This window comes from Hippoglossus stenolepis, chromosome 9 (assembly GCF_022539355.2).
Source record: "Hippoglossus stenolepis isolate QCI-W04-F060 chromosome 9, HSTE1.2, whole genome shotgun sequence".
NCBI lineage: Eukaryota > Metazoa > Chordata > Actinopteri > Pleuronectiformes > Pleuronectidae > Hippoglossus > Hippoglossus stenolepis.
The window spans coordinates 28,406,701-28,434,200 of record NC_061491.1 but is presented as its reverse complement, the minus strand read 5'-3'; the positions used below and the strand labels follow the sequence as shown (position 1 = coordinate 28,434,200).

At 43.7% G+C, this 27,500-nt stretch overlaps 3 protein-coding genes across 3 annotated transcripts; 1 reads left to right on the top strand and 2 right to left on the bottom strand.

Moving 5' to 3' along the window:
• The first annotated feature begins 4,745 nt into the window (after positions 1–4,745).
• On the top strand, positions 4,746–7,808 carry LOC118114726 (actin, cytoplasmic). The gene is made up of 8 exons (XM_047341114.1): positions 4,746–4,870; positions 4,949–5,077; positions 5,467–5,574; positions 6,012–6,096; positions 6,289–6,450; positions 6,543–6,734; positions 6,836–7,017; positions 7,295–7,808. Exons 1-8 carry the CDS (start codon positions 4,748–4,750, stop codon positions 7,436–7,438), a joined length of 1,125 nt encoding a protein of 374 aa, XP_047197070.1. The 5' UTR covers positions 4,746–4,747; the 3' UTR covers positions 7,439–7,808.
• A 2,477-nt stretch (positions 7,809–10,285) lies between these two features.
• On the bottom strand, positions 10,286–14,893 carry LOC124851089 (actin, cytoplasmic). Its single transcript, XM_047341112.1, has 9 exons — positions 14,736–14,893; positions 13,277–13,401; positions 13,069–13,197; positions 12,563–12,673; positions 12,039–12,123; positions 11,685–11,846; positions 11,402–11,593; positions 11,114–11,295; positions 10,286–10,799 (listed from the first exon to the last, which is right to left on the bottom strand). The coding sequence occupies exons 2-9, from the start codon at positions 13,397–13,399 to the stop codon at positions 10,656–10,658; spliced, it is 1,128 nt and encodes a 375-aa protein (XP_047197068.1). The 5' UTR covers positions 13,400–13,401; positions 14,736–14,893; the 3' UTR covers positions 10,286–10,655.
• A 4,960-nt stretch (positions 14,894–19,853) lies between these two features.
• LOC118114725 (actin, cytoplasmic) lies at positions 19,854–24,161 on the bottom strand. The gene is given in 10 exon segments (XM_047341113.1): positions 19,854–20,334; positions 20,640–20,666; positions 20,668–20,822; positions 20,924–21,115; positions 21,208–21,369; positions 21,562–21,646; positions 22,085–22,195; positions 22,591–22,719; positions 22,799–22,923; positions 24,015–24,161. Coding segments are annotated over 9 exon segments (1,128 nt in total). The 5' UTR covers positions 22,922–22,923; positions 24,015–24,161; the 3' UTR covers positions 19,854–20,190.
• Positions 24,162–27,500: the final 3,339 nt, after the last annotated feature.

The following is a 27,500-nucleotide window of genomic DNA, read 5'->3' as shown; positions in this document are numbered from 1 at the left end:
GAGTCACTGCTGAGGAGGAGGAGGATGAAGATGAGGTCATTCAGCAGAAACGTGAGAGCTTTGTAAATCTTTTACAGTGTTACACTGTAAAACGATCACGAAGAGCAACATGTCAGGTCTGGAGTCGTCTCACAAACTAATGGTTTTATTTTTTGTTCCAGTAAAAATTCTTTTTTTCTTTTCAAAGTTTCTAAAAAATATGTTCAGATACGTTGGATTGAAACTTAATTTACAGAAAAGATTCACAGTTTTAACCACGACATCATCGCTGGACTTCCTGTTTCCGAGCACACACTGACACTTTCACGTAATCGCTGCACAACAAACTTCAGCTGAAGTTCCCACACTTTGCATTCAGGACAGAGAAAGGAACCTTAGAATTATGGAGGAAATAATATCTGTCATTTAATAAATAACATTCATTAATCCTCAATTTCCACTAAAACTTTACAAAGACTGGAGATTGTGACACAGGAGAGGTTCTGAAAGACAGAGCAACAACCTCCCGTCAATCCCAGCATGCACCCTGGTGGGAATGATGAAAACACTTTGAGTCTCACTGTTTAAATCAAATCTGTCACAATATACACTACCGTTCAAAGGTTTGGGGTCACTTAGAAATTTCCTTATTTTTCAAAGAAAAGCACTGTTTTTTTCAATGAAGATAACATTAAATTAATCAGAAATACACTCTATACATTGTTAATGTGGTAAATGACTATTCTAGGTGGAAACGTCTGGTTTTTAATGAAATCTCTACATAGGTGTATCGAGGCCCATTTCCAGCAACTATCACTCCAGTGTTCTAATGGTACATTGTGTTTGCTAATCGCCTTAGAAGACTAATGGATGATTAGAAAACCCTTGAAAACCCTTGTGCAATGATGTTAGCACAGCTGAAAACTGTTTTGCTGGTGAGAGAAGCTATAGAACTGGCCTTCCTTTGAGCTAGTTGAGTATCTGGAGCATCACATGTGTGGGTTCGATTATACTCTCAAAATGGCCAGAAGAAGAGAACTTTCATGTGAAACTCGCCAGTCTATTCTTGTTCTTAGAAATGAAGGCTATTCCATGCGAAATTGCGAAGAAACTGAAAATTTCCTACAGCGGTGTGTACTACTCCTCCAGAGAACAGCACAAACGGGCTCTAACCAGAGTAGAGAGAGAAGTGGGAGGCCGGTGCACAACTCAGCAAGAAGACAAGTATATTAGAGTCTCTAGTTTGAGAAATAGACGCCTCACAGGTCCTCAACTGGCAGCTTCTTTAAATGGTACCCATAACGCCAGTGTCAACGTCTACAGTGAAGGCAGCTCCGGATGCTGGCCTTCTAGGCAGAGTGGCAAAGAAGAGCCATATCTGAGACTGGCCAATAAAAAGAAAAGATTGATATGGGCAAAAGAACACAGACATTGGACAGAGGAAGATTGGAAAAAGTGTTATGGACAGACGAATCAAAGTTTGAGGTGTTTGGATCACACAGAAGAACATTTGTGAGACGCAGAACAGGTGAGAAGATGCTGGAAGAGTGCCTGACGCCATCTGTCAAGCATGGTGGAGGTCATGTGATGGTCTGGGGCTGCTTTGGTGCTGGTAAAGTGGGAGATTTGTACAAGGTAAAGGGATTTTAAATAAGGAAGGCTATCACTCCATTTTGCAACGCCATGCCATCCCCTGTGGACAGCGCTTGATTGGAGCCAGTTTCCTCCTACAACAGGACAATGACCCAAAGCACACCTCCACATTATGCAAGAACTCTTTAGGGAAGAAGCAGGCAGCTGGTCTGCTGTCTGTAATGGAGTGGCCAGCGCAGTCACCAGATCTCAACCCCATTGAGCTGCTGTGGGAGCAGCTTGACCGTATGGTACCAGGAAGTGCCCATCAAGCCAATCCCACTTGTGGGAGGGGCTTCAGGAAGCGGGGGGGGGGGTGAAATTTCTACAGATTACCTCAACAAATTAACAGCTAGAATGCCAAAGGTCTGCAATGCTGGAACTGCTGCAAATGGAGCGTTCTTTGACGAAAGCAAAGTTTGAAGAACAAAATTAATATTTCAAATAAAAATCATTATTTCTAACCTTGTCAATGTCTTGACTATATTTTCTATTCATTTTTCAACTCATGTGATAAATAAAAGTGTGAGTTTTCATGGAAAACACGAAATTGTCTGGGTGACCCCAAACTTTTGAACGGTAGTGTATATTGTGAAATATTTTAAAACGGAATTATTGATATTGTTCGATAATATCATATAAATAAATCGAGTGCCTTGAAAAAGAAAATCTCTGCTTCACACTTCAGTCTTTCTTTAAACAATAAAGACAAAAAATACATTTTACAAAAGCTGTCAAGCATTAAAATTCAAAACACACAATAAAATGAAATTTAATGACCAAATACATCAAGTAATTGCTCCAAATGCAAATTATTAAAATACAAATACACATTACTAAAATAGACATTATTAAAACACACATTTGCACATTATAAAATTCAACTTTGTGTCTCTCACCACGACTCAAGTAAAAACTGAAACTCTAGGATCACTGTTGATTCTGTTAAACTGGAGCGATATCAACGGTGATCTGAATATTTCCTGAATTATTGATATTGTGTTAATGTAATGTTTTATTTCATTTATAAGGTTGAGCTGTGATGTGCAGGTTGTGAAATGTTCGGAGGGAAATGTGGCCTGTGGCGGTGAGGCGGTGGAACTCGGCTCAGAGCTGCGATGTCATCACTTTCTGGTTTTTCAGCTTTTTCTTGAAACAGCACGAAACTAATTTGCATCTTTTCTCTGTTTACGGCTTCGGCTGGAGTTCCTGATTTCACAAAAATGAATAAAGAATGAGCCCCAGGGGTTTTCAGCAGGTCCACGCTCACCTCGACCAATGAGGAGGGGGCTGAGTGAACGTTACCTTTTAAGGGCAACAACAGTGACCCTGCGAGCAAATAAAAGGCCTCGGGGTTGACTTGTGATGTTTCTCAACCAAACACACCTGGAGCAGAGGAACAACTGCCAGACTTCACCTGCACACTGAGACTCACCTGCACAGGTAAGAAGCTGCTGCTGCCTGGCTCATCTGCACACTGACACTAAACCTGCACACAGACACTGAACCAGCATGAGAGGTTTACAGTGAAGAACTGTAGTTTCTGTGAACTTCAGCTCAACACGTGTCAGTGAGGAGCATGAACCTCAGGAAACTGCTCCTCAAACTGTGGAGCTCAAGATTCAAAGACCTTTATCGTCATTAATGGATCAATGACCTTGAATTGACCTTTACGTCAATTCAAGGGCAAGAGGAGAGGGAGAGATTGGGGGGGGGGGAGAGGAGAGGGAGACCAGGAACACTTGTGCAGCATCAGTGCATGATGGGAGTTCTCAGATTAATTGAGTCAGATTATTTCTCTGATTTAATTCTAATTTTGAGCTTCCTGTTTCCGCTCCTGAAGTTTTTTGTTCTTCACTGAGCTGAAACTTTGACTCTCACACGAGAGACTTAAAAACCAGCAGCTCTGTTATCATGAAAGTTTAATGGAGTTTATATATTTTATATTTAATGTAGATATGAATGTGTCTCCTCACTCAACTTAAACAATATATTGTTATGATCTGCATCTAAAGCTGTGCTACTTTGACTTAGATCAGGAAGATTCGGGCATGACTTCATTTCTTTACTTTACAACCTCCCCCCCCCCATCCACACAAAGCACAATAATACTGACAAGAAGTGATGAAACTCTGTCGTTTATTTTATATACAGTATATATTTGATACTAGAAACCAAAGATAAAATATTACATATAAAATGCTAGAGGAGGAGAAAGTAAAACCAGAGATAAAAAAGTTGGATAAATAAACAAAAGAATATAACTGTCGAAAAGTGTAGTGAATAATAATTGTATATATAAATGAAATTCAATTAAAACTCAATTAATAAGGCCAGCCTTGAGTTATATAAACAGTACATGACATTAAGTTTTCTGATGGTCTTTTGTTCTGACTGAACTGGTTTTTGAAAATGTCCTGAAGCAACAGGACGTGTCATTAAGTTTTCAGGTCGAACGACTCGAGCTGCCGCGCCCGACGATCCACCGTCAGTCCCGTGAGCTGCAGGACTCGAACTCAAATAAAGAAGATAAACATGTTAAAACTACGACCACTTTATTCTTCAGTTTAAAACGAGTCCGAGCTGAGACACAAACACTGGACTCGTCATTTTTACTTTGTTTCATATATTTAACACTTTGTTTTTCTTAATCACAATATTTTCATTTAACAGGTAACTAATTAAAACACTTGAAAGAAACCAGCAGTAAATGCACACAATAGAAAATATTGATAATAATAATAATGAGATCAGGCTTTCAAGGTGTTCGGTGAAGTTCAAGATGAATGCAGACATCCGGTCGGAAGAAAGAACATTTATAAAAATGTGTCTTAAAGAGATTTCAAAGAGGAGAAGGATCAGACGGGTCTTCTCAGGGACGTTGTTCCACAGAGTCAGGGCCCGACCCGGCCCCTTCACCCTCGGTCCTCAGCTCGGACTGTGGTGAACAGGGGCCCTCGCTGACGACCTGAGGTCATGAACAGACACGTGTTATCAAACGAATGAACATGTGGTTTTTGTGAACCTGAAGAAATCAAGTTTTACAGTAAAGGACGTTTTCTCAGGTTGGAGCTAATTTTATTCAGGTTGATGTGAGAGCCGAGGGACTCAATGCCTAAATCTGAATGTTTCAGAAATGGATGACGAAAACATTGCCCTCGTTGTTGACAACGGCTCCGGCATGTGCAAGGCCGGCTTCGCTGGGGACGACGCCCCCCGCGCTGTGTTCCCATCCATCGTCGGCCGCCCCAGACACCAGGTAACGAACTACACCTGACGCCACCTTGTGTCTTAGACGATCAAACGTCACTGCAGGTTAAAGCTTTGTGTGTGTGCAGGCGTGATGGTGGGAATGGGACAGAAGGACAGCTACGTGGGAGGCGAGGCTCAGAGCAAGAGAGGCATCCTGACCCTGAAGTATCCCATCGAGCACGGCATCGTCACCAACTGGGACGACATGGAAAAGGTGACGTTTGTGTTGATGTGAATTGGACAGAAGGAATCCTGAGAGTGGCGTCACTGACGATGAACCTCTGTGCTGCTGATCAGCGTTTTAGTCTGAATTTGAAACTATTGACACATGAGGAAGGTTTGAATGTGTGAATCCGGCTGCTCTGGATAAGCTGGACTGAACCATTTATAGAATCTTCTTTAACGTCTCAAATTTCTTCTGAGTAGTTTCAGTTTGTTCTTGTTCTGCTGGTACATGTGACTGAGAAGCAGTAGGTCAATCAACATATTGACTGATTTGCTTCGTCACTTGAACTTCTGATAAAAGTTGAAAATGTTAGAAAAGTGCAAAGGTGAGCTTGATGGTTTGTGGTGCGTTCTCTGACCGGCTGTCCTGTCCTGCAGATCTGGCATCACACCTTCTACAAGCTCCGTGTTGCTCCTGAGGAGCATCCAGTCCTGCTGACCGAGGCTCCGCTCAACCCCAAGGCCAACAGGGAGAAGATGACTCAGGTGTGTTGTGAGCGAGCGGTCCACATGTTACACTCCTCGCTTGGTTCCACATCACTGAGACGAGTTCAGTACAAGACATTTACATCAAGATTCCAGGCTCCTCTGCACCACAGACACTTATTTATATGTTGCTAAACTTTACAACCATGACGTCTGTCTTCAACACGTCACTGGACTCTGGAACATTTCAATACGAAGAAACAACAAAAACCTTAAAAGCTTGAAGCTGTTTTGAGTCGTGCAGGTTACACCTCGTTTACACCACTTGATTTTGACCCGATAAGTTGATAAAGGCCTCAGATCGGAGCCCAAGCGACGACGACTCAGGTTCGATAAACGAACCCTCAACATCCCCAACGTGTGAAAAGGAGGAAACTGAGCCACAGAGTTTGCGTGTGGTCGTTTTGTTCTAACTCTTCAATATGTCTTTGGTCCAGATCATGTTCGAGACCTTCAACTGTCCGGCCATGTATGTGGCCATCCAGGCCGTCCTGTCACTGTACGCCTCCGGTCGTACCACAGGTGAGAACACGACCCCCGACTCTCTGAAAGCTGTAAGATCTTAGCACGAGTCACAAAATGACTTCAGATAGACTCACTCCCTGCTCTGCCTCTAGTGGCCAATAGTGAAACGGCAGCCGAGTATATTAAATGTAGAACCATGCAGGTCCCTGAGTTCAGAACGTTCTGACTGGCTGTGTTCTGGTCTGCCAGGTATCGTGATGGACTCTGGTGACGGTGTCAGCCACACTGTTCCCATCTACGAGGGCTACGCTCTGCCTCACGCCATCCTCCGTCTGGACCTGGCTGGCCGAGATCTGACTGACTACCTGATGAAGATCCTCACCGAGCGAGGCTACAGCTTCACCACCACTGGTAAAAAACTTGTCACTTCTGATGTCTGCAGCTTTTAGATGTCCTGAAAATATTTGTCTTTCTAACTCAAATGTTTCCCGACTGAACTCCAGCCGAGCGTGAGATTGTGCGTGACATCAAGGAGAAGCTCTGCTACGTGGCTCTGGACTTTGAGCAGGAGATGCAGACAGCAGCCAGCTCCTCCACCCTGGAGAAGAGCTACGAGCTTCCTGACGGACAGGTCATCACCATCGGCAACGAGAGGTTCCGCGGCCCGGAGGCGCTCCTCCAGCCGTCGTTCCTCGGTTTGTAAAAACAGACTTTTCTGACGTCATATCATTCTCGTGTTAGTGGTACGTGCTACAAGTTAAAGTTCAACTGAGCCCTAAACCGTGTCTGTGTTCAGGAATGGAGTCGTCCGGCATCCACGAGACAACTTACAACAGCATCATGAAGTGCGACGTGGACATCCGTAAGGACCTGTACGCCAACACCGTGCTGTCCGGCGGCACCACCATGTTCCCCGGCATCGCTGACCGCATGCAGAAGGAGATCACTGCCCTGGCCCCTCCCACCATGAAAATCAAGGTATGCAGTTTGGGCGTTCACGCAGATCTTTAGTTTCAACCAATCACAGGAAACATGAATTCTATCTCAAGTAAACATTTAAAAAGTTTTTATCCCACATGATCGGTTACTTTAACTTTTCAACACTTTCAATATTTAAAAACTCATTTGTTTAGCTCATATTCACAAATCACAATTTCCTCACAGATATTAATGATCTGTACAAGGTGGGACATCTTGTCCTTGACTCTCTGCTGGAGGGACGACACACTGACCTTTGTTCCCTCCTCACCTTCAGATCATCGCTCCTCCAGAGAGGAAGTACTCTGTCTGGATCGGTGGCTCCATCCTGGCCTCCCTCTCCACTTTCCAGCAGATGTGGATCAGCAAGCAGGAGTACGACGAGTCCGGCCCCACCATCGTCCACCGCAAGTGCTTCTAGAAGAAGAAAGAAAAGACGGAGGAGAGCATAAAGCTGCACGTCGTCGTTCATCCACCAGGAAACATCTCTGGCAAATCTTTGAATGAACTAAAAGATGTGAGACGCCACATGCAAGAGATCTCCAGTGACTTTTAATGATTGAGTTCAGCAGATCCTCACAGGAACTTTTGTCTATGTGCCGCTCCAACTCGGCTCTGAGCTTTCACTCTGTCTCCTTCTCAAACACACCGTCTGTCCACCTCTTACACTGTAACGATCCAAACTGCACATCAATAATCTGCTGGTTTCTTGTCTCTGTCGGAGTCGAGCTGTCCTCGTGCTCTGAGCAGTGTTCATGCTCAACAATAAAATGCCAAGATTTGACCTCTCAGCTTCTCCAATGTCGTCATTTGCTGCTTTTACATTTGAAGGTTGAATCACACGTGAATTAAATCTTCACTGTTCAAACATTTTCAGATGAGAACGTCACCAACAGTTTCCTTCATGAAACCACATTTAAATCCAGACTTTAGTTTGGATCTGAAGTGAAACAAACACTAAACGTGTGATTTAAATCTTTTTATCAAGATCCTGGTAGTGATGATAAAATCATTAGTGCAGATAAACCAGGTCGGATGAACAGTTTTCTAACTTCACTCCTGCACCATAACGTCCAGTACACAAAGCACTCCTAAACGTGTGCCGTTCTCCCTGACCAGGTCACGATGTCACGTCAAGCGCGTTTCACCAGAGAACAGGTTCTCCAACAGCTGTTCTCCCAGCAACCATCCTCTGAACCCGAAGAGGACGCGGAAGAGCCAGACCGAGAAGAAGACCGAGAGGAAGACCAAGACGACGAAGACGACGATGACGAAGACGAAGACGAAGAAGACTACGACCCAGTGTGTGATGCTGCTGCAGATTCGTCATCGTGCTCATCCTCGGAAGAAGAAGAAGAAGAAGGACAAGACCACGGTACCACCACCACCACCACTGGAATTGGGGTCACAGGTCTAACAGGGAGACGGACAAATAAAACCCACACACAGACACACACAAACAAACGAGACACACTGACTCACACAGAGAGAAGGACAGACAGATGTTGGCTCTTACAAGAGCCGTTTGTTTTATTTATAAAGGACTGGGTTGAGGTTGGATCAGGAGCGAGGGACAGGTTATCTGTAAAACAGTAAAATTAGCGATGAGAGTATGGTCAAAAGAAAGCTTTTTAACGTTAGCATATTAGCCTAGCTATGTAATGTTGAGTCTTCAAATCGTACAGGTTTACATGTTACCTCGATTACATTAGCAACTTTGATCAGTTAAAATTCTTCAAACAAACAATATCTTGTTAACAAAATGGATAGGTTTAATGGTAAAAATAAGTATTAGAATTTGCGATATAAATAACTTCGTGGACTTACCGAGGCAGGGGGCGAAGGAGAATGACGTAACGTCTGTTTTTCAGAGCTATGCGCAGGCGCACTGGTCGCTCGTGTTACGGAAGTGAAGGGAAAATCACAAAAACTAACGTCATATTAAATAATCGATTAGGTCAGGACTAGTTCATCAATGAAAATATTATTGTAAGCTATTTTATTTAGTTGCTTTAATGTGGAAGTTGGTGTGTGTTTCCTGTTACAAGCAACGGAAGTGGTTATGTACTGTGGAGCGAGGAATTGACGAGGGGAGGAAAATAAACAGGCATTTTGTCCTGATTCAATACACATCTTTCATGTCCTACTGATGCCTTGCAGTATATGGAAAGATATTAACGGGGGCAATTTACAAAGTATTCCAGTTTGACAGCAAGGAGCGACAAAAGCGTCCATAGCAACCACCTTAGTTACGACAGAAACGTGAAAAATCTTCGTAATAACCAACAAACCAAACATCGTATAGGTTCACTGAATGAAAATATTGAAACTGAAACATCTCGCCATAAATATCAGAACTCATTTTTATTAAGAAACATTCCTAAAATATAGCATTTTCTACCAAGAATACAGCAACCTCCGCCATCTTGCTTGAACATCGCTGCAGAGGTCCTCGCGGGCGCACTTGTCGTTTGTAGCCCTGTGCATTTTCGTAGGATTCTCTACGAAAATTTGTACATAACTTTTCGTAAGATATTACGAACCGTTTCATGAGACCAGGTTAAACTTAAAACTCCCATCAAGCACTGAGCACTTTTCCCTCTATTATCATATGAATTGTTGCTGCTCATTAACATCTTTACAACTATAATTATCACTTATTGTTTTCATTATAACTAGTCAAATCTGAAACATGGTGACAACTGTTCCTTCTCTCGCTCTCACCGGTCGAGGCAGATTGGTGATTTCCTCTGTTGTCCGAGCCGCTCATTGTGGGAACTGTTGGTTTCTCTATAATTTTCAAAATCACAACCTTAAGTAAAGAACCTTGAGATACTGTTTATCAGGATTTGGTTCTATACAGATAAAATTGAATTGATGCTCGAAAGCTACGTCAGAATTATTACTTCTCATTAGTGAGTCGTCCTCCAACTCTTCTACAATATTCTGTCACTTTTTATTGTTAGTGTGCAGAGCTTTGTATAAACAGTGTATGGTGCAGAGTGAAGTTAGAAAACTGTTCATCCGACCTGGTTTATCTGCACTAATGATTTTATCATCACTACCAGGATCTTGATAAAAAGATTTAAATCACACGTTTAGTGTTTGTTTCACTTCAGATCCAAACTAAAGTCTGGATTTAAATGTGGTTTCATGAAGGAAACTGTTGGTGACGTTCTCATCTGAAAATGTTTGAACAGTGAAGATTTAATTCACGTGTGATTCAACCTTCAAATGTAAAAGCAGCAAATGACGACATTGGAGAAGCTGAGAGGTCAAATCTTGGCATTTTATTGTTGAGCATGAACACTGCTCAGAGCACGAGGACAGCTCGACTCCGACAGAGACAAGAAACCAGCAGATTATTGATGTGCAGTTTGGATCGTTACAGTGTAAGAGGTGGACAGACGGTGTGTTTGAGAAGGAGACAGAGTGAAAGCTCAGAGCCGAGTTGGAGCGGCACATAGACAAAAGTTCCTGTGAGGATCTGCTGAACTCAATCATTAAAAGTCACTGGAGATCTCTTGCATGTGGCGTCTCACATCTTTTAGTTCATTCAAAGATTTGCCAGAGATGTTTCCTGGTGGATGAACGACGACGTGCAGCTTTATGCTCCCCTCCGTCTTTTCTTTCTTCTTCTAGAAGCACTTGCGGTGGACGATGCTGGGGCCGGACTCGTCGTACTCCTGCTTGCTGATCCACATCTGCTGGAAAGTGGAGAGGGAGGCCAGGATGGAGCCACCGATCCAGACAGAGTACTTCCTCTCTGGAGGAGCGATGATCTGAAGGTGAGGAGGGAATAAAGGTCAGTGTGTCGTCCCTCCAGCAGAGAGTTAAGGACAAGATGTCCCACCTTGTACAGATCGTTAATATCTGTGAGGAAATTGTGATTTGTGAATACGAGCTAAACAAATGTTTTTAAATGTTGACGACCCGTTAAAACATCCGTTAAAGTTTTCATGTGTGAGCCAAGTGTTGAAAAGTTAAAGTAACCGATCATGTGGGATAAAAACACTTTAAATGTTTACTTGAGATAGAATTCATGTTTCCTGTGATTGGTTGAAACAAGATCTGCGTGAACGCCCAAACTGCGTACCTTGATTTTCATGGTGGGAGGGGCCAGGGCAGTGATCTCCTTCTGCATGCGGTCAGCGATGCCGGGGAACATGGTGGTGCCGCCGGACAGCACGGTGTTGGCGTACAGGTCCTTACGGATGTCCACGTCGCACTTCATGATGCTGTTGTAAGTTGTCTCGTGGATGCCGGCCGACTCCATTCCTGAACACAGACACGGTTTAGGGCTCAGTTGAACTTTAACTTGTAGCACGTACCACTAACACGAGAATGATATGATGGCGCCCATCAGAAAAGTCTGTTTACAAACCGAGGAACGACGGCTGGAAGAGCGCCTCCGGGCAGCGGAACCTCTCGTTGCCGATGGTGATGACCTGTCCGTCAGGAAGCTCGTAGCTCTTCTCCAGGGTGGAGGAGCTGGCTGCTGTCTGCATCTCCTGCTCAAAGTCCAGAGCCACGTAGCAGAGCTTCTCCTTGATGTCACGCACAATCTCACGCTCGGCTGGAGTTCAGTCGGGAAACATTTGAGTTAGAAAGACAAATATTTTCAGGACATTTAAAAGCTGCAGACATCAGAAGTGACAAGTTTTTACCAGTGGTGGTGAAGCTGTAGCCTCGCTCGGTGAGGATCTTCATCAGGTAGTCAGTCAGATCTCGGCCAGCCAGGTCCAGACGGAGGATGGCGTGAGGCAGAGCGTAGCCCTCGTAGATGGGAACAGTGTGGCTGACACCGTCACCAGAGTCCATCACGATACCTGGCAGACCAGAACACAGCCAGTCAGAACGTTCTGAACTCAGGGACCTGCATGGTTCTACATTTAATATACTCGGCTGCAGTTTCACTATTGGCCACTAGAGGCAGAGCAGGGAGTGAGTCTATCTGAAGTCATTTTGTGACTCGTGCTAAGATCTTACAGCTTTCAGAGAGTCGGGGGTCGTGTTCTCACCTGTGGTACGACCGGAGGCGTACAGTGACAGGACGGCCTGGATGGCCACATACATGGCCGGACAGTTGAAGGTCTCGAACATGATCTGGACCAAAGACATATTGAAGAGTTAGAACAAAGACGACCACACGCAAACTCTGTGGCTCAGTTTCCTCCTTTTCACACGTTGGGATGTTGAGGGTTCTGCTTATCGAACCTGAGTCGTCGTCGCTTGGGCTCCGATCTGAGGCCTTTATCAACTTATCGGGTCAAAATCAAGTGGTGTAAACGAGGTGTAACCTGCACGACTCAAAACAGCTTCAAGCTCTTAAGGCTTTTTGTTGTTTCTTCGTATTGAAATGTTCCAGAGTCCAGTGACGTGTTGAAGACAGACGTCATGGTTGTAAAGTTTAGCAACATATAAATAAGTGTCTGTGGTGCAGAGGAGCCTGGAATCTTGATGTAAATGTCTTGTACTGAACTCGTCTCAGTGATGTGGAACCAAGCGAGGAGTGTAACATGTGGACCGCTCGCTCACAACACACCTGAGTCATCTTCTCCCTGTTGGCCTTGGGGTTGAGCGGAGCCTCGGTCAGCAGGACTGGATGCTCCTCAGGAGCAACACGGAGCTCGTTGTAGAAGGTGTGATGCCAGATCTGCAGGACAGGACAGCCGGTCAGAGGACGCACCACAAACCATCAAGCTCACCTTTGCACTTTTAACATTTTCAACTTTTATCAGAAGTTCAAGTGACGAAGCAAATCAGTCAATATGTTGATTGACCTACTGCTTCTCAGTCACATGTACCAGCAGAACAAGAACAAACTGAAACTACTCAGAAGAAATTTGAGACGTTAAAGAAGATTCTATAAATGGTTCAGTCCAGCTCATCCAGAGCAGCCGGACCACGTTCACACATTCAAACCTCCCTCATGTGTCAATAGTTTCAAATTCAGACTAAAACGCTGATCAGCAGCACAGAGGTTCATCGTCAGTGACGTCACGACTCTCAGGATTCCTTCTGTCCAATTCACATCAACACAAACGTCACCTTTTCCATGTCGTCCCAGTTGGTGACGATGCCGTGCTCGATGGGATACTTCAGGGTCAGGATGCCTCTCTTGCTCTGAGCCTCGTCTCCCACGTAGCTGTCCTTCTGTCCCATTCCCACCATCACGCCCTGCACACACACAAAGCTTTAACCTGCAGTGACGTTTGATCGTCTAAGACACAAGGTGGCGTCAGGTGTAGTTCGTTACCTGGTGTCTGGGGCGGCCGACGATGGATGGGAACACAGCGCGGGGGGCGTCGTCCCCAGCGAAGCCGGCCTTGCACATGCCGGAGCCGTTGTCAACAACGAGGGCTGCTACGTCCTCGTCCATTTCTGAAAAATGCAGAATAAAAGGTTTACTCATTTCTCCAATAAAAACTAATATATACTCGAAGACTTTGTTTCTCTTCAATTCTTCATTTTCAACTGGTAAAGAAGTGTTGAAATGTTTGAAAGTTGTTCCATAAATAACATTTAATATCAACTATTATTTGATGGTTTACTGCCATTTTTGAAAATGAATAGCTTCTAAAATGTTCAACAAATTTTATTTGAAAAAAAAAAAAAAATCTATATTCAACTTCAAATGCATCGGTCATGTTTTTGAAAAAAAAGATCCAAGATTTTAATAGCCAAATTATTTTAAGCAGATGTTTTCTTATCAAATCTTGAAGTGTAAAACACAAGGTTTGACTAAATAAAAGATGATCCTGTGTGAAGTGCAGCTGGAGACCGGAGGAGTCTGTGCCTCAGCTCTGACTCATTTCAAAGTGAAGAATAAAGTGATCATAGTTTCAACACGTTTCTTTATTGGAGTCCTGCAGCTCACAGGAGTGACAGTGCTCGGGCGTGGCACCTCGAGTTCACCACACGTCTGTTGCCTCACTTTCGAAAACTAGTTCAGTCAGAACAAAACGTGAAGAAACATGTTCGTTGACCTGGAATTTAATCAGAGCGGTTTTTCAAATTGGAATTTGTCTTTTTCTTTCTTGCTCATTGTGAAGAACTTAAAAAACACTTTAACAAGTGAAGCACACATTAAGTTGATATATTGTCGGCATCACAAACATCAGTCTTTTCCAGGACCAGTTCTATTAAGTTGAGTGACAGGAAACACACTGATAAACTCTAAATTAAAATATATAAACTAAATAGGTTGTAAAAACTAGATTTTCCATGATAACAGAGCTCGTTTTTTTAAGTCTCATGTGAGAAACAAAGTTTGAGCTCAATGAGGAAGTAAAAACTGCAGGAGCTGAAACAGGAAGCTCACAGCACTTTGCTACAGGAACTCTTTACTTTAACAAACCTCTGACGCACTGGCTTTAACGGAGTATTATAACGGTCCTTTTCACATTAAGAGCTCCGCAGCTGACAAATAGATTTAGACAAACAAGGAAATAACTGTGGAAGCATAAACAGTCAAATAAGACGGTGTGACAAACACTAGAGAAATAAAAAGTGAGGAAGCTGCACCCAGATCTTTACAATGAGTGGGGAGCGGTTTCCTGGTTCTCATGCGACACATGTGGTGAGATGAAGCTGCTCACAGAAAGCTCCAGTGTAACACGAACTTTTATCACAACGTTTCACAGACTTTCAACCTATAGAAGCGTCACAGGAGTGATTCCTCAGTGCAGATGAGCCAGGCAGCAGCAGCTTCTTACCTGTGCAGGTGAGTGTTTGTGTGCAGGTGAAGTCTCGCGCTGTTCCTCTGCTCCAGCTGTGCTCGTCAATGCGCAGTCACGAGAGGAACCGACGCCTGTTTTAACTGCTCGCGGGTTCACGGTTGTTGACCATATAAGGTAACGTTCACTCAACCCTCTCCTCATTGGTCCAGGTGAGCCTGCAGCCTCATGTGGAGCCGCCAGTCTGCGTCCTGATTGGCTGCTGAAGACATCCGTCCAAAAACTCTCTTCACAAATTACGGATTTCAGCTGAGGAGGAAGAGGCCTGTGATTGGTCCGTCACACCGGAAGCTTGAGTAAAGATACACATGTTTCCTTTAAAGTAAAAAAACAGCTCGAGACAGTAAGGAAGTGTGTGTGTGTGTGTGTGTGTGTGTGTGTGTGTGAGAGTGTGTGAGTGTGAGAGAGTGTGTGTGTGTGTGTGTGTGTGTGTGTGAGAGAGAGAAAGAAGGAAGTAACTGAGGAACTGAATTTACTGCACAGTAGGTTTGGTTTTTAACTGATGTGTCCACACATTTACTCCAGAATCAGAGTCAGGTTTCCGTGGTGTGTTTGTGCAAGTATAAGTATAAAGATATAGAATTAGGAAACACAATTAAATATTAAAATACTATAAGCACCAGAAGTACAGGTACTTGTGTTAAAAACGACTCCAGAAATAGTAAAAGTATTGATTCAATATCTACTGCAGTCAAAGTCTGATCTTCACTTTCCTCCCTCTTGTTTCTCCTCATCACACATTCTCCTCTTCTCTGTGTTGAGCCTCTCGTCTGTTCAGCTTGATTCGTCTCTTTTACATCTGTTGTGTTTGATTCTCACTGATACACAACAAGGAATCTGCTTTTCTCTGTTGGTCTGTTTAGGTTGAAATCTGTGTCGATGGTGGGAAGGTGACGCTCGATGAGGCAAAATGAAAAAAAATATGATTCTCCTCAAACGCATTAAAGTAAGGAGCCTGTTTAGAAAATGTGAGGAGGAGAGAGCTCAGATATTTGTGTGAAAATACTTGAGTAAAATGCAGATACCTGAAAAATCTACTTAAATACTTTAATTCAGTATTTTAACTTTGCTACTTCCCACCTGTTTTTAAGCGGTTTAGAGAACTCTTCACACTCACTATGAAACTGTCAATATGAGCTTTACAAACAAAATGTGGTTTGATTGATTGACACTCCAACATAGTGGGCGGCAGCAATGCACATTAACGCTGGTCACCCTCCACAATAAATCAGATTAATGAAGAAGTCAATAATGCAAATAGTTTTCTTTTGCTGGTTCAAGATAAAGCTGATAAACCAGAAGGTGACGTTAGGACACTGCTGCACGATGAAGTTCTACCACACATCGGAAAGTACAATCTGGTTTGTACAAACCAGTGGTGCTGAAGCTTTACTGAGGTTGAAGTTCAATTCGAGTCAATTTTATTTCCATGAAACCAAATCATAATATACATTATCTCAAGGCTCGTTACACATTAAAGGGCCCATAATGGGTGGATGTGGCTGAGGGGTAGAGCGGTCGTCCATCTTGTCGATAGCTCTGTAAACTCATTACGATTAACATTAGACTCCATAGCGCCTCTAAAAAACAAACATGTAAAACATAGTAAATTAGCTCCGTGGTATAATTCCAACACATGAATTAAAATTAAAAAGGATCAAGAAAACTAGAAAGGAAGTGGCACTCCCCCACACACACACACACACACACACACAGCCACACGCAGTGAGATCAGAGCTCGTGCACGTGAAGCAGCCGCTCAGTGACTTTGTAGAAGTGAAACACCGAGTTCCTCTGGTCTCAGCTGCTTCAGGATCAGAGCAGAAGCTGGTTTGTACCGAGCTGGAGTTTCTGTGTCCTCCTCCACTCGGCTTCACTGGAACTAGTACACACTCATCACTAGTTCTCAGGACCTGATCAGCACAGGAAGTCACTGAGTGTTGGCTCAACACTGCTTCTGCAGATGGGCTCAGAATCAGATTTCACATTTCACAAGGTTTGGTTGTTTGTTTGCTAAAAAAAGAAAAGAAAAAAGTTTTATTCAATCATCCTATATTTGTTAAAAAAAAGAAAAAGAGCAAAGGTTAAGAAGCCTGGATTGTTTAGGATGATGGTTCTTTGAGTTTGATAAAAAATAATGTTCTGAATTACATCATCCTATGTTTGCTCAGAGGCAAAGCAAAGAGACAGACACATGTAATTATGGTGTGGTATGTTTTAGTTTTATTTTATTTTATCTTTCAATCTTAATAACTATCATTTGGACTTGTCATCAATAAAAAAACAAATGTTAAATGTATAAATCCACCTTCTGTCATTTATCTTTCTTTTCCCACAACAATATACAGAGAAAATGGGGATTTTTCGGGCATTTTCTGATTAAAAATTGTAATCGTTTGACAGCCCTGATATGAAGACTTTCAGTCGGGGTTTAGAGCCAATCACAGCACGGAGACAGTCCTGGTTAAAGTCACTAATGAGCTTCTAGTAGCTTCAGATGTTTGTGTCTGTCCTCGTCCTGTTAGATCTCAGTGCAGCATTCAACACTATTGACCATCACATTTTATCAAAGAGACTAGAACAGTTCATTAGCATTAAAGGAACCGCCCTGAACTGGTTTAAATCATATTTTTCAGATCGATTCCAATTCGTGCAAATTAATGATGAGTCATCTGTGCGCACCAAAGTTAACCACGGTGTTCCACAGGGCTCTGTGCTCGGCCCAATTTTATTCTCATTATATATGCTTCCACTAGGAAACATTATCAGGACACACTGTCAATTTCCACTGCTCTGCGGATGACACCCAGTTATACTTGTCAATAAAACCTGAACAGTGTCATCAATTAACTAAACTCCAAGCATGTCTCAAGGACAAAAAAACCTGGATGACCTGCAAGTTTCTCTTATTAAACTCATATAAAACTAAGGTTCTAATACTTGGCCCTAAACACCTTAGAGACACATTATCTAATGATGAAGCTGCTCTAGACGACATCGTCTTTGCTTCCAGTGAAACATCAGGAACTTGGGAGTGATCTTTGATCCCGATTTGTCCTTTGATTCACACTTAAACAAATTTCTAGGACCGCCTTTTTCCACTTGCGTAACATCTCAAACATCAGACATGTCCTTTCTCAAAAAGACACAGAAGAACGAGTCCAGGCCTTTGTTCCATCCAGACGTGATTATTGTAATTCCTTATTATCAGGCTCCAGCAGGAAGTCGTTAAAGACTCTGCAGCTTGTCCTAAATGCTGCAGCACGTGTCCTGAAGAGAACCAGGACCAGAGACCACATGTCTCCTGTGTTAGCTTCACTACACTGACTTCCTGTTACATTTAGAATTCAAAATCCTCCTCCTCACCTACATTAATAATATGGCAGCATCAAACCTTAAAGAGCTGATAGTACCTTATCACCACTAGAGCCCTGAGCTCCCAGAATTCAGGCTGTCGTCCCTAAAGTCTCTAAAGCAGAGGAGGAGCCAGAGCTTCAGCATCAAGCTCCTCTCCTGTGGAATCATCTCAGCTTCAGTTCTGGAGGCAGACTCCCTCTGTACGTTGAAGATTCAAACCTTCCTTTAGGATAAAGCTTATAGTTAGAGCCGGTCCAGGTTTGTCTTAGACCTGATCTTAGTTCTGCTGCTATAGGTCTAGAAGGTCGGGGACACATGACACATGGAGCTTCTCTTCCCAGTTTCTCCTTCCTCTTCTCCATCCTCATCACATCAAAGATATTAATATCTCATCAATACATGTTACTAACTTGACTTCTTCCCCGGAGTCCCTTTGCCTTATCGTCCACAGATCCACATCGTGGATTATGATGGTGGATCGAGAATCAGAGATCGTGATCGTGATGGTGGATCCTTTATCGTGTTGGCATCTGATGGTGGTGGTGGACCACGATCAAGGTGGCAGCTGATGGTGGATCCTGATGGTGGCAGTGGACAATGACTGTGGACGATGGTGGCATCAGATCTTGATGGTGGATCCTGACCGTAGACTATGATCACAAGTCTGCTTGATATATAATACGTCTCCTCAGATACTCGACCATTACTGACAATAATCCATCAGTTCATTGACCTTCAGCTACAAAGTGTTTATTCTAATCAAAGCTGTAAATACTCTGATCTCTCTGATGTTCTCTGTTCCACGTGACATCTGTTCACTTGTGTCCGTCCTGGGAGACGGATCCTCACATGTGTCTCTGAGGTTTCTACCTTCTTTACCTGTTAAAGGTTTTAGTAGTTTGACTCTTGTTGAGGGTTAAGAACAGAGGACGTCTCACCTTGTTAAAGACCATGAGACAAACTGGGATTTGTGAATATGGGCTTTACCAGGGGTCGGCAACCTTTACTATCAAAAGAGCCATTTTGCCCCCCCTCTTCCACCAAATACAATTTTTATGGAGCCGCAAAACATATTTGATTACACAGCTTATAAAGTTGTATATAGTTATACTCAGTGTTGAGCCAATTCACACTTAAAATGAACTAGTTCATGTTCAGTTTTTTATTGGGATGATTCAGGTGACAAACGTCCGGTCATGTGTTTGGTTCTGAATCGATGAGTCGGATCATGTCTGCGTGTCACAAACACATTTTCTCTCGCTCCTGGTGTTTTACATGATGGCCTGATACGATTTAAAAAAAATTAAATAATGAACGTCATCATATGAAAGTGAGTTGTTCAGTTCATTGTTCAAGAAAAATATAATTCATGCACAGCACTGTACAGGGAGCCACTGCAGAGGGGCTGAAGAGCCACATGAGGCTCCAGAGACGCAGGCTGCTGACCCCTGGGCTATACAAATACAATGTGATTGAAATCAACACTTGTTTCTTGTACTCGACCAGGTAAGATCCAGAATATAAATAATCTCTGTATCAAAGTGTCAGAGTTTGCGCTGCTATGGCTAGCATCACTTCCGGCTAGCTATGCACCCAGGCTAAACCCTCCAACTACTTGCTTCTGTGAGGAGGGTCGCTCCCTCCTCACTACCTCGTCATATTACTCACCTAACATGTTCAGTTTTCGTTGCATTTCTTGTTGGGTGGGTGCGTGTTGTATTTTATACCAATCACTCAGTCTTTTTCCATTTTTTTTTTAATGATTTTGCCTTTGTTCTTTCTAATACATTTGAAGTTGAACAAACAAATTTCTACCACCACACAGTTCAGGTCATTTGTTTCTCAAAGCACCAGAATGTGTCCGGCCTGCTCGAGCTAACAAGACACTGCAGATATGACCGAACATTACCAGCAGCAGAACAGTGACATTATCTCAAACATTAAAACAGTCACTGGAGATCTCTTGCATGTGGCGTCTCACATCTTTTAGTTCATTCAAAGATTTGCCAGAGATGTTTCCTGGTGGATGAACGACGACGTGCAGCTTTATGCTCTCCTCCGTCTTTTCTTTCTTCTTCTAGAAGCACTTGCGGTGGACGATGCTGGGGCCGGACTCGTCGTACTCCTGCTTGCTGATCCACATCTGCTGGAAAGTGGAGAGGGAGGCCAGGATGGAGCCACCGATCCAGACAGAGTACTTCCTCTCTGGAGGAGCGATGATCTGAAGGTGAGGAGGGAACAAAAGTCAGTGTGTCGTCCCTCCAGCAGAGAGTCAAGGACAAGATGTCCCACCTTGTACAGATCATTAATATCTGTGAGGAAATTGTGATTTGTGAATATGAGCTAAACAAATTAGTTTATAATGTTGACGACCCGTTAAAGTTTTCATGTGTGAGCCAAGTGTTGAAAAGTTAAAGTAACCGATCATGTGGGATAAACACTTTTTAAATGTTTACTTGAGATAGAATTCATGTTTCCTGTGATTGGTTGAAACTAAAGATCTGCGTGAAGCGCCAAACTGCATACTTTGATTTTCATGGTGGGAGGGGCCAGTGGCAGTGATCTCCTTCTGCATGCGGTCAGCGATGCCGGGGAACATGGTGGTGCCGCCGGACAGCACGGTGTTGGCGTACAGGTCCTTACGGATGTCCACGTCGCACTTCATGATGCTGTTGTAAGTTGTCTCGTGGATGCCGGACGACTCCATTCCTGAACACAGACACGGTTTAGGGCTCAGTTGAACTTTAACTTGTAGCACGTACCACTAACACGAGAATGATAGGACGTCAGAAAAGTCTGTTTTTACAAACCGAGGAACGACGGCTGGAGGAGCGCCTCCGGGCAGCGGAACCTCTCGTTGCCGATGGTGATGACCTGTCCGTCAGGAAGCTCGTAGCTCTTCTCCAGGGTGGAGGAGCTGGCTGCTGTCTGCATCTCCTGCTCAAAGTCCAGAGCCACGTAGCAGAGCTTCTCCTTGATGTCACGCACAATCTCACGCTCGGCTGGAGTTCAGTCGGAAAACATTTGAGTTAGAAAGACAAATATTTTCAGGACATTTAAAAGCTGCAGACATCAGAAGTGACAAGTTTTTTACCAGTGGTGGTGAAGCTGTAGCCTCGCTCGGTGAGGATCTTCATCAGGTAGTCAGTCATATCTCGGCCAGCCAGGTCCAGACGGAGGATGGCGTGAGGCAGAGCGTAGCCCTCGTAGATGGGAACAGTGTGGCTGACACCGTCACCAGAGTCCATCACGATACCTGGCAGACCAGAACACAGCCAGTCAGAACGTTCTGAACTCAGGGACCTGCATGGTTCTACATTTAATATACTCGGCTGCCGTTTCACTATTGGCCACTAGAGGCAGAGCAGGGAGTGAGTCTATCTGAAGTCATTTTGTGACTCGTGCTAAGATCTTACAGCTTTCAGAGAGTCGGGGGTCGTGTTCTCACCTGTGGTACGACCGGAGGCGTACAGTGACAGGACGGCCTGGATGGCCACATACATGGCCGGACAGTTGAAGGTCTCGAACATGATCTGGACCAAAGACATATTGAAGAGTTAGAACAAAACGACCACACGCAAACTCTGTGGCTCAGTTTCCTCCTTTTCACACGTTGGGGATGTTGAGGGTTCGTTTATCGAACCTGAGTCGTCGTCGCTTGGGCTCCGATCTGAGGCCTTTATCAACTTATCGGGTCAAAATCAAGTGGTGTAAACGAGGTGTAACCTGCACGACTCAAAACAGCTTCAAGCTCTTAAGGCTTTTTGTTGTTTCTTCGTATTGAAATGTTCCAGAGTCCAGTGACGTGTTGAAGACAGACGTCATGGTTGTAAAGTTTAGCAACATATAAATAAGTGTCTGTGGTGCAGAGGAGCCTGGAATCTTGATGTAAATGTCTTGTACTGAACTCGTCTCAGTGATGTGGAACCAAGCGAGGAGTGTAACATGTGGACCGCTCGCTCACAACACACCTGAGTCATCTTCTCCCTGTTGGCCTTGGGGTTGAGCGGAGCCTCGGTCAGCAGGACTGGATGCTCCTCAGGAGCAACACGGAGCTCGTTGTAGAAGGTGTGATGCCAGATCTGCAGGACAGGACAGCCGGTCAGAGGACGCACCACAAACCATCAAGCTCACCTTTGCACTTTTAACATTTTCAACTTTTATCAGAAGTTCAAGTGACGAAGCAAATCAGTCAATATGTTGATTGACCTACTGCTTCTCAGTCACATGTACCAGCAGAACAAGAACAAACTGAAACTACTCAGAAGAAATTTGAGACGTTAAAGAAGATTCTATAAATGGTTCAGTCCAGCTCATCCAGAGCAGCCGGACCACGTTCACACATTCAAACCTCCCTCATGTGTCAATAGTTTCAAATTCAGACTAAAACGCTGATCAGCAGCACAGAGGTTCATCGTCAGTGACGTCACGACTCTCAGGATTCCTTCTGTCCAATTCACATCAACACAAACGTCACCTTTTCCATGTCGTCCCAGTTGGTGACGATGCCGTGCTCGATGGGATACTTCAGGGTCAGGATGCCTCTCTTGCTCTGAGCCTCGTCTCCCACGTAGCTGTCCTTCTGTCCCATTCCCACCATCACGCCCTGCACACACACAAAGCTTTAACCTGCAGTGACGTTTGATCGTCTAAGACACAAGGTGGCGTCAGGTGTAGTTCGTTACCTGGTGTCTGGGGCGGCCGACGATGGATGGGAACACAGCGCGGGGGGCGTCGTCCCCAGCGAAGCCGGCCTTGCACATGCCGGAGCCGTTGTCAACAACGAGGGCAGCGATTTCGTCATCCATTTCTGAAAAGTCCAGAGTAAAGGGGTTGGTCATTTCTCCAATAAAAACAAATTTTCAACCCGAGTATAATAATCTTCAACCTGCCAAAACGTCCTGCACTGTAAAACTGCATTTTCTTCAGGTTCATGCTCAGTGGTTATTATTGCTGCTTTGTCATTAGAAATTTATTTTACTGTTGATTGGTTCTGGACTTGAAGCTCAGAACTTTCTGATCTCGATACCACTTGTGTCTGGTCGTGACCTCAGGTCGTCAGCGTTTCTGTTCGGGCCCCGACTGAGAAGATTCTTCCCTTTTAAATTGGTTTCTCTTCAATTCCTCATTTTCAACTTGTCAAGAAGTGTTTCATTGTTTGCAAGCTGTTGTATAAATGTGAAAAACTACATTTAAAAAAATTGAAATTAGGCCTCAGCTCTGACTCATTTTAAAGTGAAGAATAAAGTGATCATAGTTTCAACATGTTCCTTTGAGTCCTGCAGCTCACAGGAGTGACAGTGGGTCGTCGGGCGTGGCACCTCGAGCTCACCACACCTCGGTTGCTTCACTTTCAAAAACCAGTTCAGTCAGAACAAAACTCAACGTGACGAAACATGTTCGTTGACCTGGAATTTCATCAGAGCGGTTTTTCAAATTGGAATTTGTCTCTTTTCCTTTCTTGCTCATTGTGAAGAACTTAAAAAACACTTTAACAAATTAAGTTGATATATTGTCGGCATCACAAACATCAGAGTCTTTTCCAGGACCAGTTCTATTAAGTTGAGTGACATGAGACAAAGTTTCAGCTCAATGAGGAAGTAAAAACTTCAGGCTCTGAAACAGGAAGCTCAACCAGTTGCTACATTAACTCTTTACTTTAACAAACCTCTGACGCACTGAGAATGACAATTTCACTTCCTCTCCTTTTCACATTAAGAGTTCCCCAGCTGCAGACTCAGTTTATTGCCAAATAGGTTTACATAAACAAGGAAATAACTATGGAAGCATAAACATTAAAATAAGACAGTAGAAAAAAGTGTGGAACATGAGTGTAGATCTAAATGTGTGTGCTGGTTTAATGTCTGTGTGCAGATGAGCCAGGCAGCAGCAGCTTCTTACCTGTGCAGGTGAGTGTTTGTGTGCAGGTGAAGTCTCGCGCTGTTCCTCTGCTCCAGCTGTGCTCGTCAATGCGCAGTCACGAGAGGAACCGACGCCTGTTTTAACTGCTCGCGGGTTCACGGTTGTTGACCATATAAGGTAACGTTCACTCAACCCTCTCCTCATTGGTCCAGGTGAGCCTGCAGCCTCATGTGGAGCCGCCAGTCTGCGTCCTGATTGGCTGCTGAAGACATCCGTCCAAAAACTCTCTTCACAAATTACGGATTTCAGCTGAGGAGGAAGAGGCCTGTGATTGGTCCGTCACACCGGAAGCTTGAGTAAAGATACACATGTTTCCTTTAAAGTAAAAAAACAGCTCGAGACAGTAAGGAAGTGTGTGTGTGTGTGTGTGTGTGTGTGTGTGTGTGTGTGTGTGTGTGTGTGTGTGTGTGTGTGTGTGTGTGTGTGTGTGTGTGTGTGTGTGTGTGTGTGTGTGTGTGTGTGTGCGTGTGAGAGAGAGAAAGAAGGAAGTAACTGAGGAACTGAATTTACTGCACAGTAGGTTTGGTTTTTAACTGATGTGTCCACACATTTACTCCAGAATCAGAGTCAGGTTTCCGTGGTGTGTTTGTGCAAGTATAAGTATAAAGATATAGAATTAGGAAACACAATTAAATATTAAAATACTATAAGAACCAGAAGTACAGGTACTTGTGTTAAAAACGACTCCAGAAATAGTAAAAGTGTTGATTCAATATCTACTGCAGTCAAAGTCTGATCTTCACTTTCCTCCCTCTTGTTTCTCCTCATCACACATTCTCCTCTTCTCTGTGTTGAGCCTCTCGTCTGTTCAGCTTGACCATTTGTGTGTTTATCCTTTTTCTTTATGTTCAGTTCTTGTTGGGTGTGTGTGTGTGTGTGTGTGTGTGTTGTATTTTAGACCAATCACTCAGTCTTTCTCATTTAGTTTAATGATTTGGATTTTGCCTTTGTTGCTTCTACATTTGAAGTTGAATTATCAAAGTTCTACCACCACACAGTTCAGGTCATTTGTTTCTCAAAGCACCAGAATGTGTCCGGCCTGCTCGAGCTCACAAGACACTGCAGACATGACTGAACATGAGCAGCAGCAGAAGAAGTGATACGCGTCCAAACACGCTCACCCACTCCTCACTCATCCTAATATGGTTATAGCTGCGTTCAAAAAGTCAACATGGCGTCAGACAAAATGTCAAACTCCGGGCTTCAAACGGGGGCAGCCCACAAACCGATGGAGGCGTCACGGTGGGTTGATGCTTGGAGGAAGGTCGACTCCTCTGATTCATCAAATCCAGTCATAGCAGCTTTGACTTTATTCTCAAATGCAAAATATGTGTAATATGCTTGACCCTAATTCTCTTGGTCGTTGTCTTTTTATATTCCATCAAACTGATAAGAATCCTTATGTCAGTAATAAGGTCAAATATCTTGGTCATTTTATCACAGGTCAAAGACATGATATTTACAGGTGATGCTGTGTGATGTGTGTGCAGTGAACACACCTCTATACTGCCCACTTTTGGTCAAACTATAAAATAGCAAGCTTAAGGAATCTTGAAGCTTCCTGGATGATCTAGTGTGAGTGACATGAGGGGTCGACGCTTAAAGACTGAAAAATGTAATCATCTTAGTTTTATCGAATATGAGGTTTAACACTACATTACCCCCGGAGACATTCATATATAGATATATGTTTTTTAAATGTATTTGTGGCTGTTGTCTGTATTTAATTTTTTTACAGCAAGATGTGCAAAGGCTGTCACTGAAGCCAGACAGGGGCAGTGGATGAAATGGGAGAGCATAGAGAAAAGACAGATCTGCTGGAAGGACCTGTGGGGAATGGAAGCTAGCAGGATTAGCTTCCTGTTCAGAGAAACCTCTCCTTCCTCCCTTCACCCAAACACCTCCAGCATGTGGCTGAAGACCCAAACACCTCCAGCATGTGGCTGAAGACCCAAACACCTCCAGCATGTGGCTGAAGATCCATCCTGCCCACTACGCTCAACTCCAGCTACCCTTGTCCTCACTGGTTGTAAAATCTCTCCTAAGGCAGGTGGAGACACAACCAGGTACTCACATGCCGTGCAGCAACAATAGAAACCAAGGGAACTGCTACCAATGCCTTGACATCCAAAACATCAAACGCAGTCCAAAGGACAACTTTTGTCCGTGAGGGGGAACAGGGACAGAGAGGAACTCCTCCACTGACCAGGAGTGGTCAGATGGAGCTATCCAGAGACTGGGAGATGTTGGTGGACGTGGGCCAGCGGCTCCCAGTCCCAACACATTGTTACCACCCTGAGACCTGATGCTCTGGTCGCACAGGGTGTTGCTGTGCGTCGTCTTCCTGGTAGGATGGACCCTGGGAGGGTAATGTTGACGAGTGAGAGGAAAAGGCACACATGGCATTTGAGGCAGAGCAACGTGGCTGGAAAGCAATAGTTTGCCTTGTGGAGGTCGGCTGCAGGAGTTTCATTCTAACATCCACCATCATGTTGCTCAAAGAAAAGAGCAGAAAAGAAATCGTGTTCTCTTTGATCTTGAACCCAAGTCTGAATAATAAATGTCATTTAATTTCAGTGATACGTATTAAAGAAACTTGTTCTGTCCTTCTGGATGTAAACTGTGACCAACGGGATTGTTGAGAACCTTAAAAGCTCTTAGAATAAGACACAGATAACTCGACCATCTCCTCCTCACTCAACCTTTTCAAATGATCAGGTGGAGCTGTTATCTTTCTTAGTTGTGAAACTTATTCTAAAGTTTTACTTAACAAGAGGCTGCACGTTTAACACAGGAGAACTTCTCATATTCTAACATGACACGTAGCCTGAAGTTAGGACTTTAGTGTCTATCGACAGGAATATAAAATAATCCTAGTGATGTTTTCACTCGTGTGTTCCTTCTAAATTCTACACATAGTTTTTTTCTTTACCCTGGAATGAGCCCTTTACATTTAAATACTTTATATTGAAATACTTTATATTTAAATACTCTATATTTACATCAGGAGCGGGTCCTCTCTAAGATTGTTTTTTACAGTCGTCCAAAGAAACTAAACATCTTTTGAGTTTTTATGACGACTGAAGCTGCCACAGGTTCTATGTCATGTTTGGAGGGGCGGGGGGGGTTCACCTGCAACATGACACTTCACCACTAGATGTCGATAAATTCTACACACTGAACCTTTAACAGATGACACAAAAATCATCAGCTCCATGAAACCTGCATCTGTGTTCACATCTGGAGGCCTCACCCCCGAACCTGAGGTGAAAGAAAACACAAACAAAAAGAGCAAAGCTCTGATGTGTTTGATTTATTCATAATAATATAATAAATGATAATTGGAGTATGAAGCAAACATATGGATCATTTTGGTGGAACAGGAGGAACTGGTGGTACTGGCAGATCTGGAGGAAATACCGCTGGAAAGAAACAGGAAACATTGATAATTATTGTAATTATATT

Coding starts and splice junctions, on each gene's coding strand:
- LOC118114726 (XM_047341114.1), top strand. CDS start 4,748: ATGGATGACGAAAACATTGCCCTCGTTGTTGACAACGGCTCCGGCATG. Junction 6,451..6,542: donor CTACAGCTTCACCACCACTG/GTAAAAAACTTG, acceptor ACTGAACTCCAG/CCGAGCGTGAGATTGTGCGT. Junction 7,018..7,294: donor CTCCCACCATGAAAATCAAG/GTATGCAGTTTG, acceptor CCTCACCTTCAG/ATCATCGCTCCTCCAGAGAG.
- LOC124851089 (XM_047341112.1), bottom strand. CDS start 13,399: ATGGACGAGGACGTAGCAGCCCTCGTTGTTGACAACGGCTCCGGCATG. Junction 13,198..13,276: donor TCGGCCGCCCCAGACACCAG/GTAACGAACTAC, acceptor GTGTGTGTGCAG/GGCGTGATGGTGGGAATGGG. Junction 11,296..11,401: donor CTTCCAGCCGTCGTTCCTCG/GTTTGTAAACAG, acceptor GTCTGTGTTCAG/GAATGGAGTCGGCCGGCATC.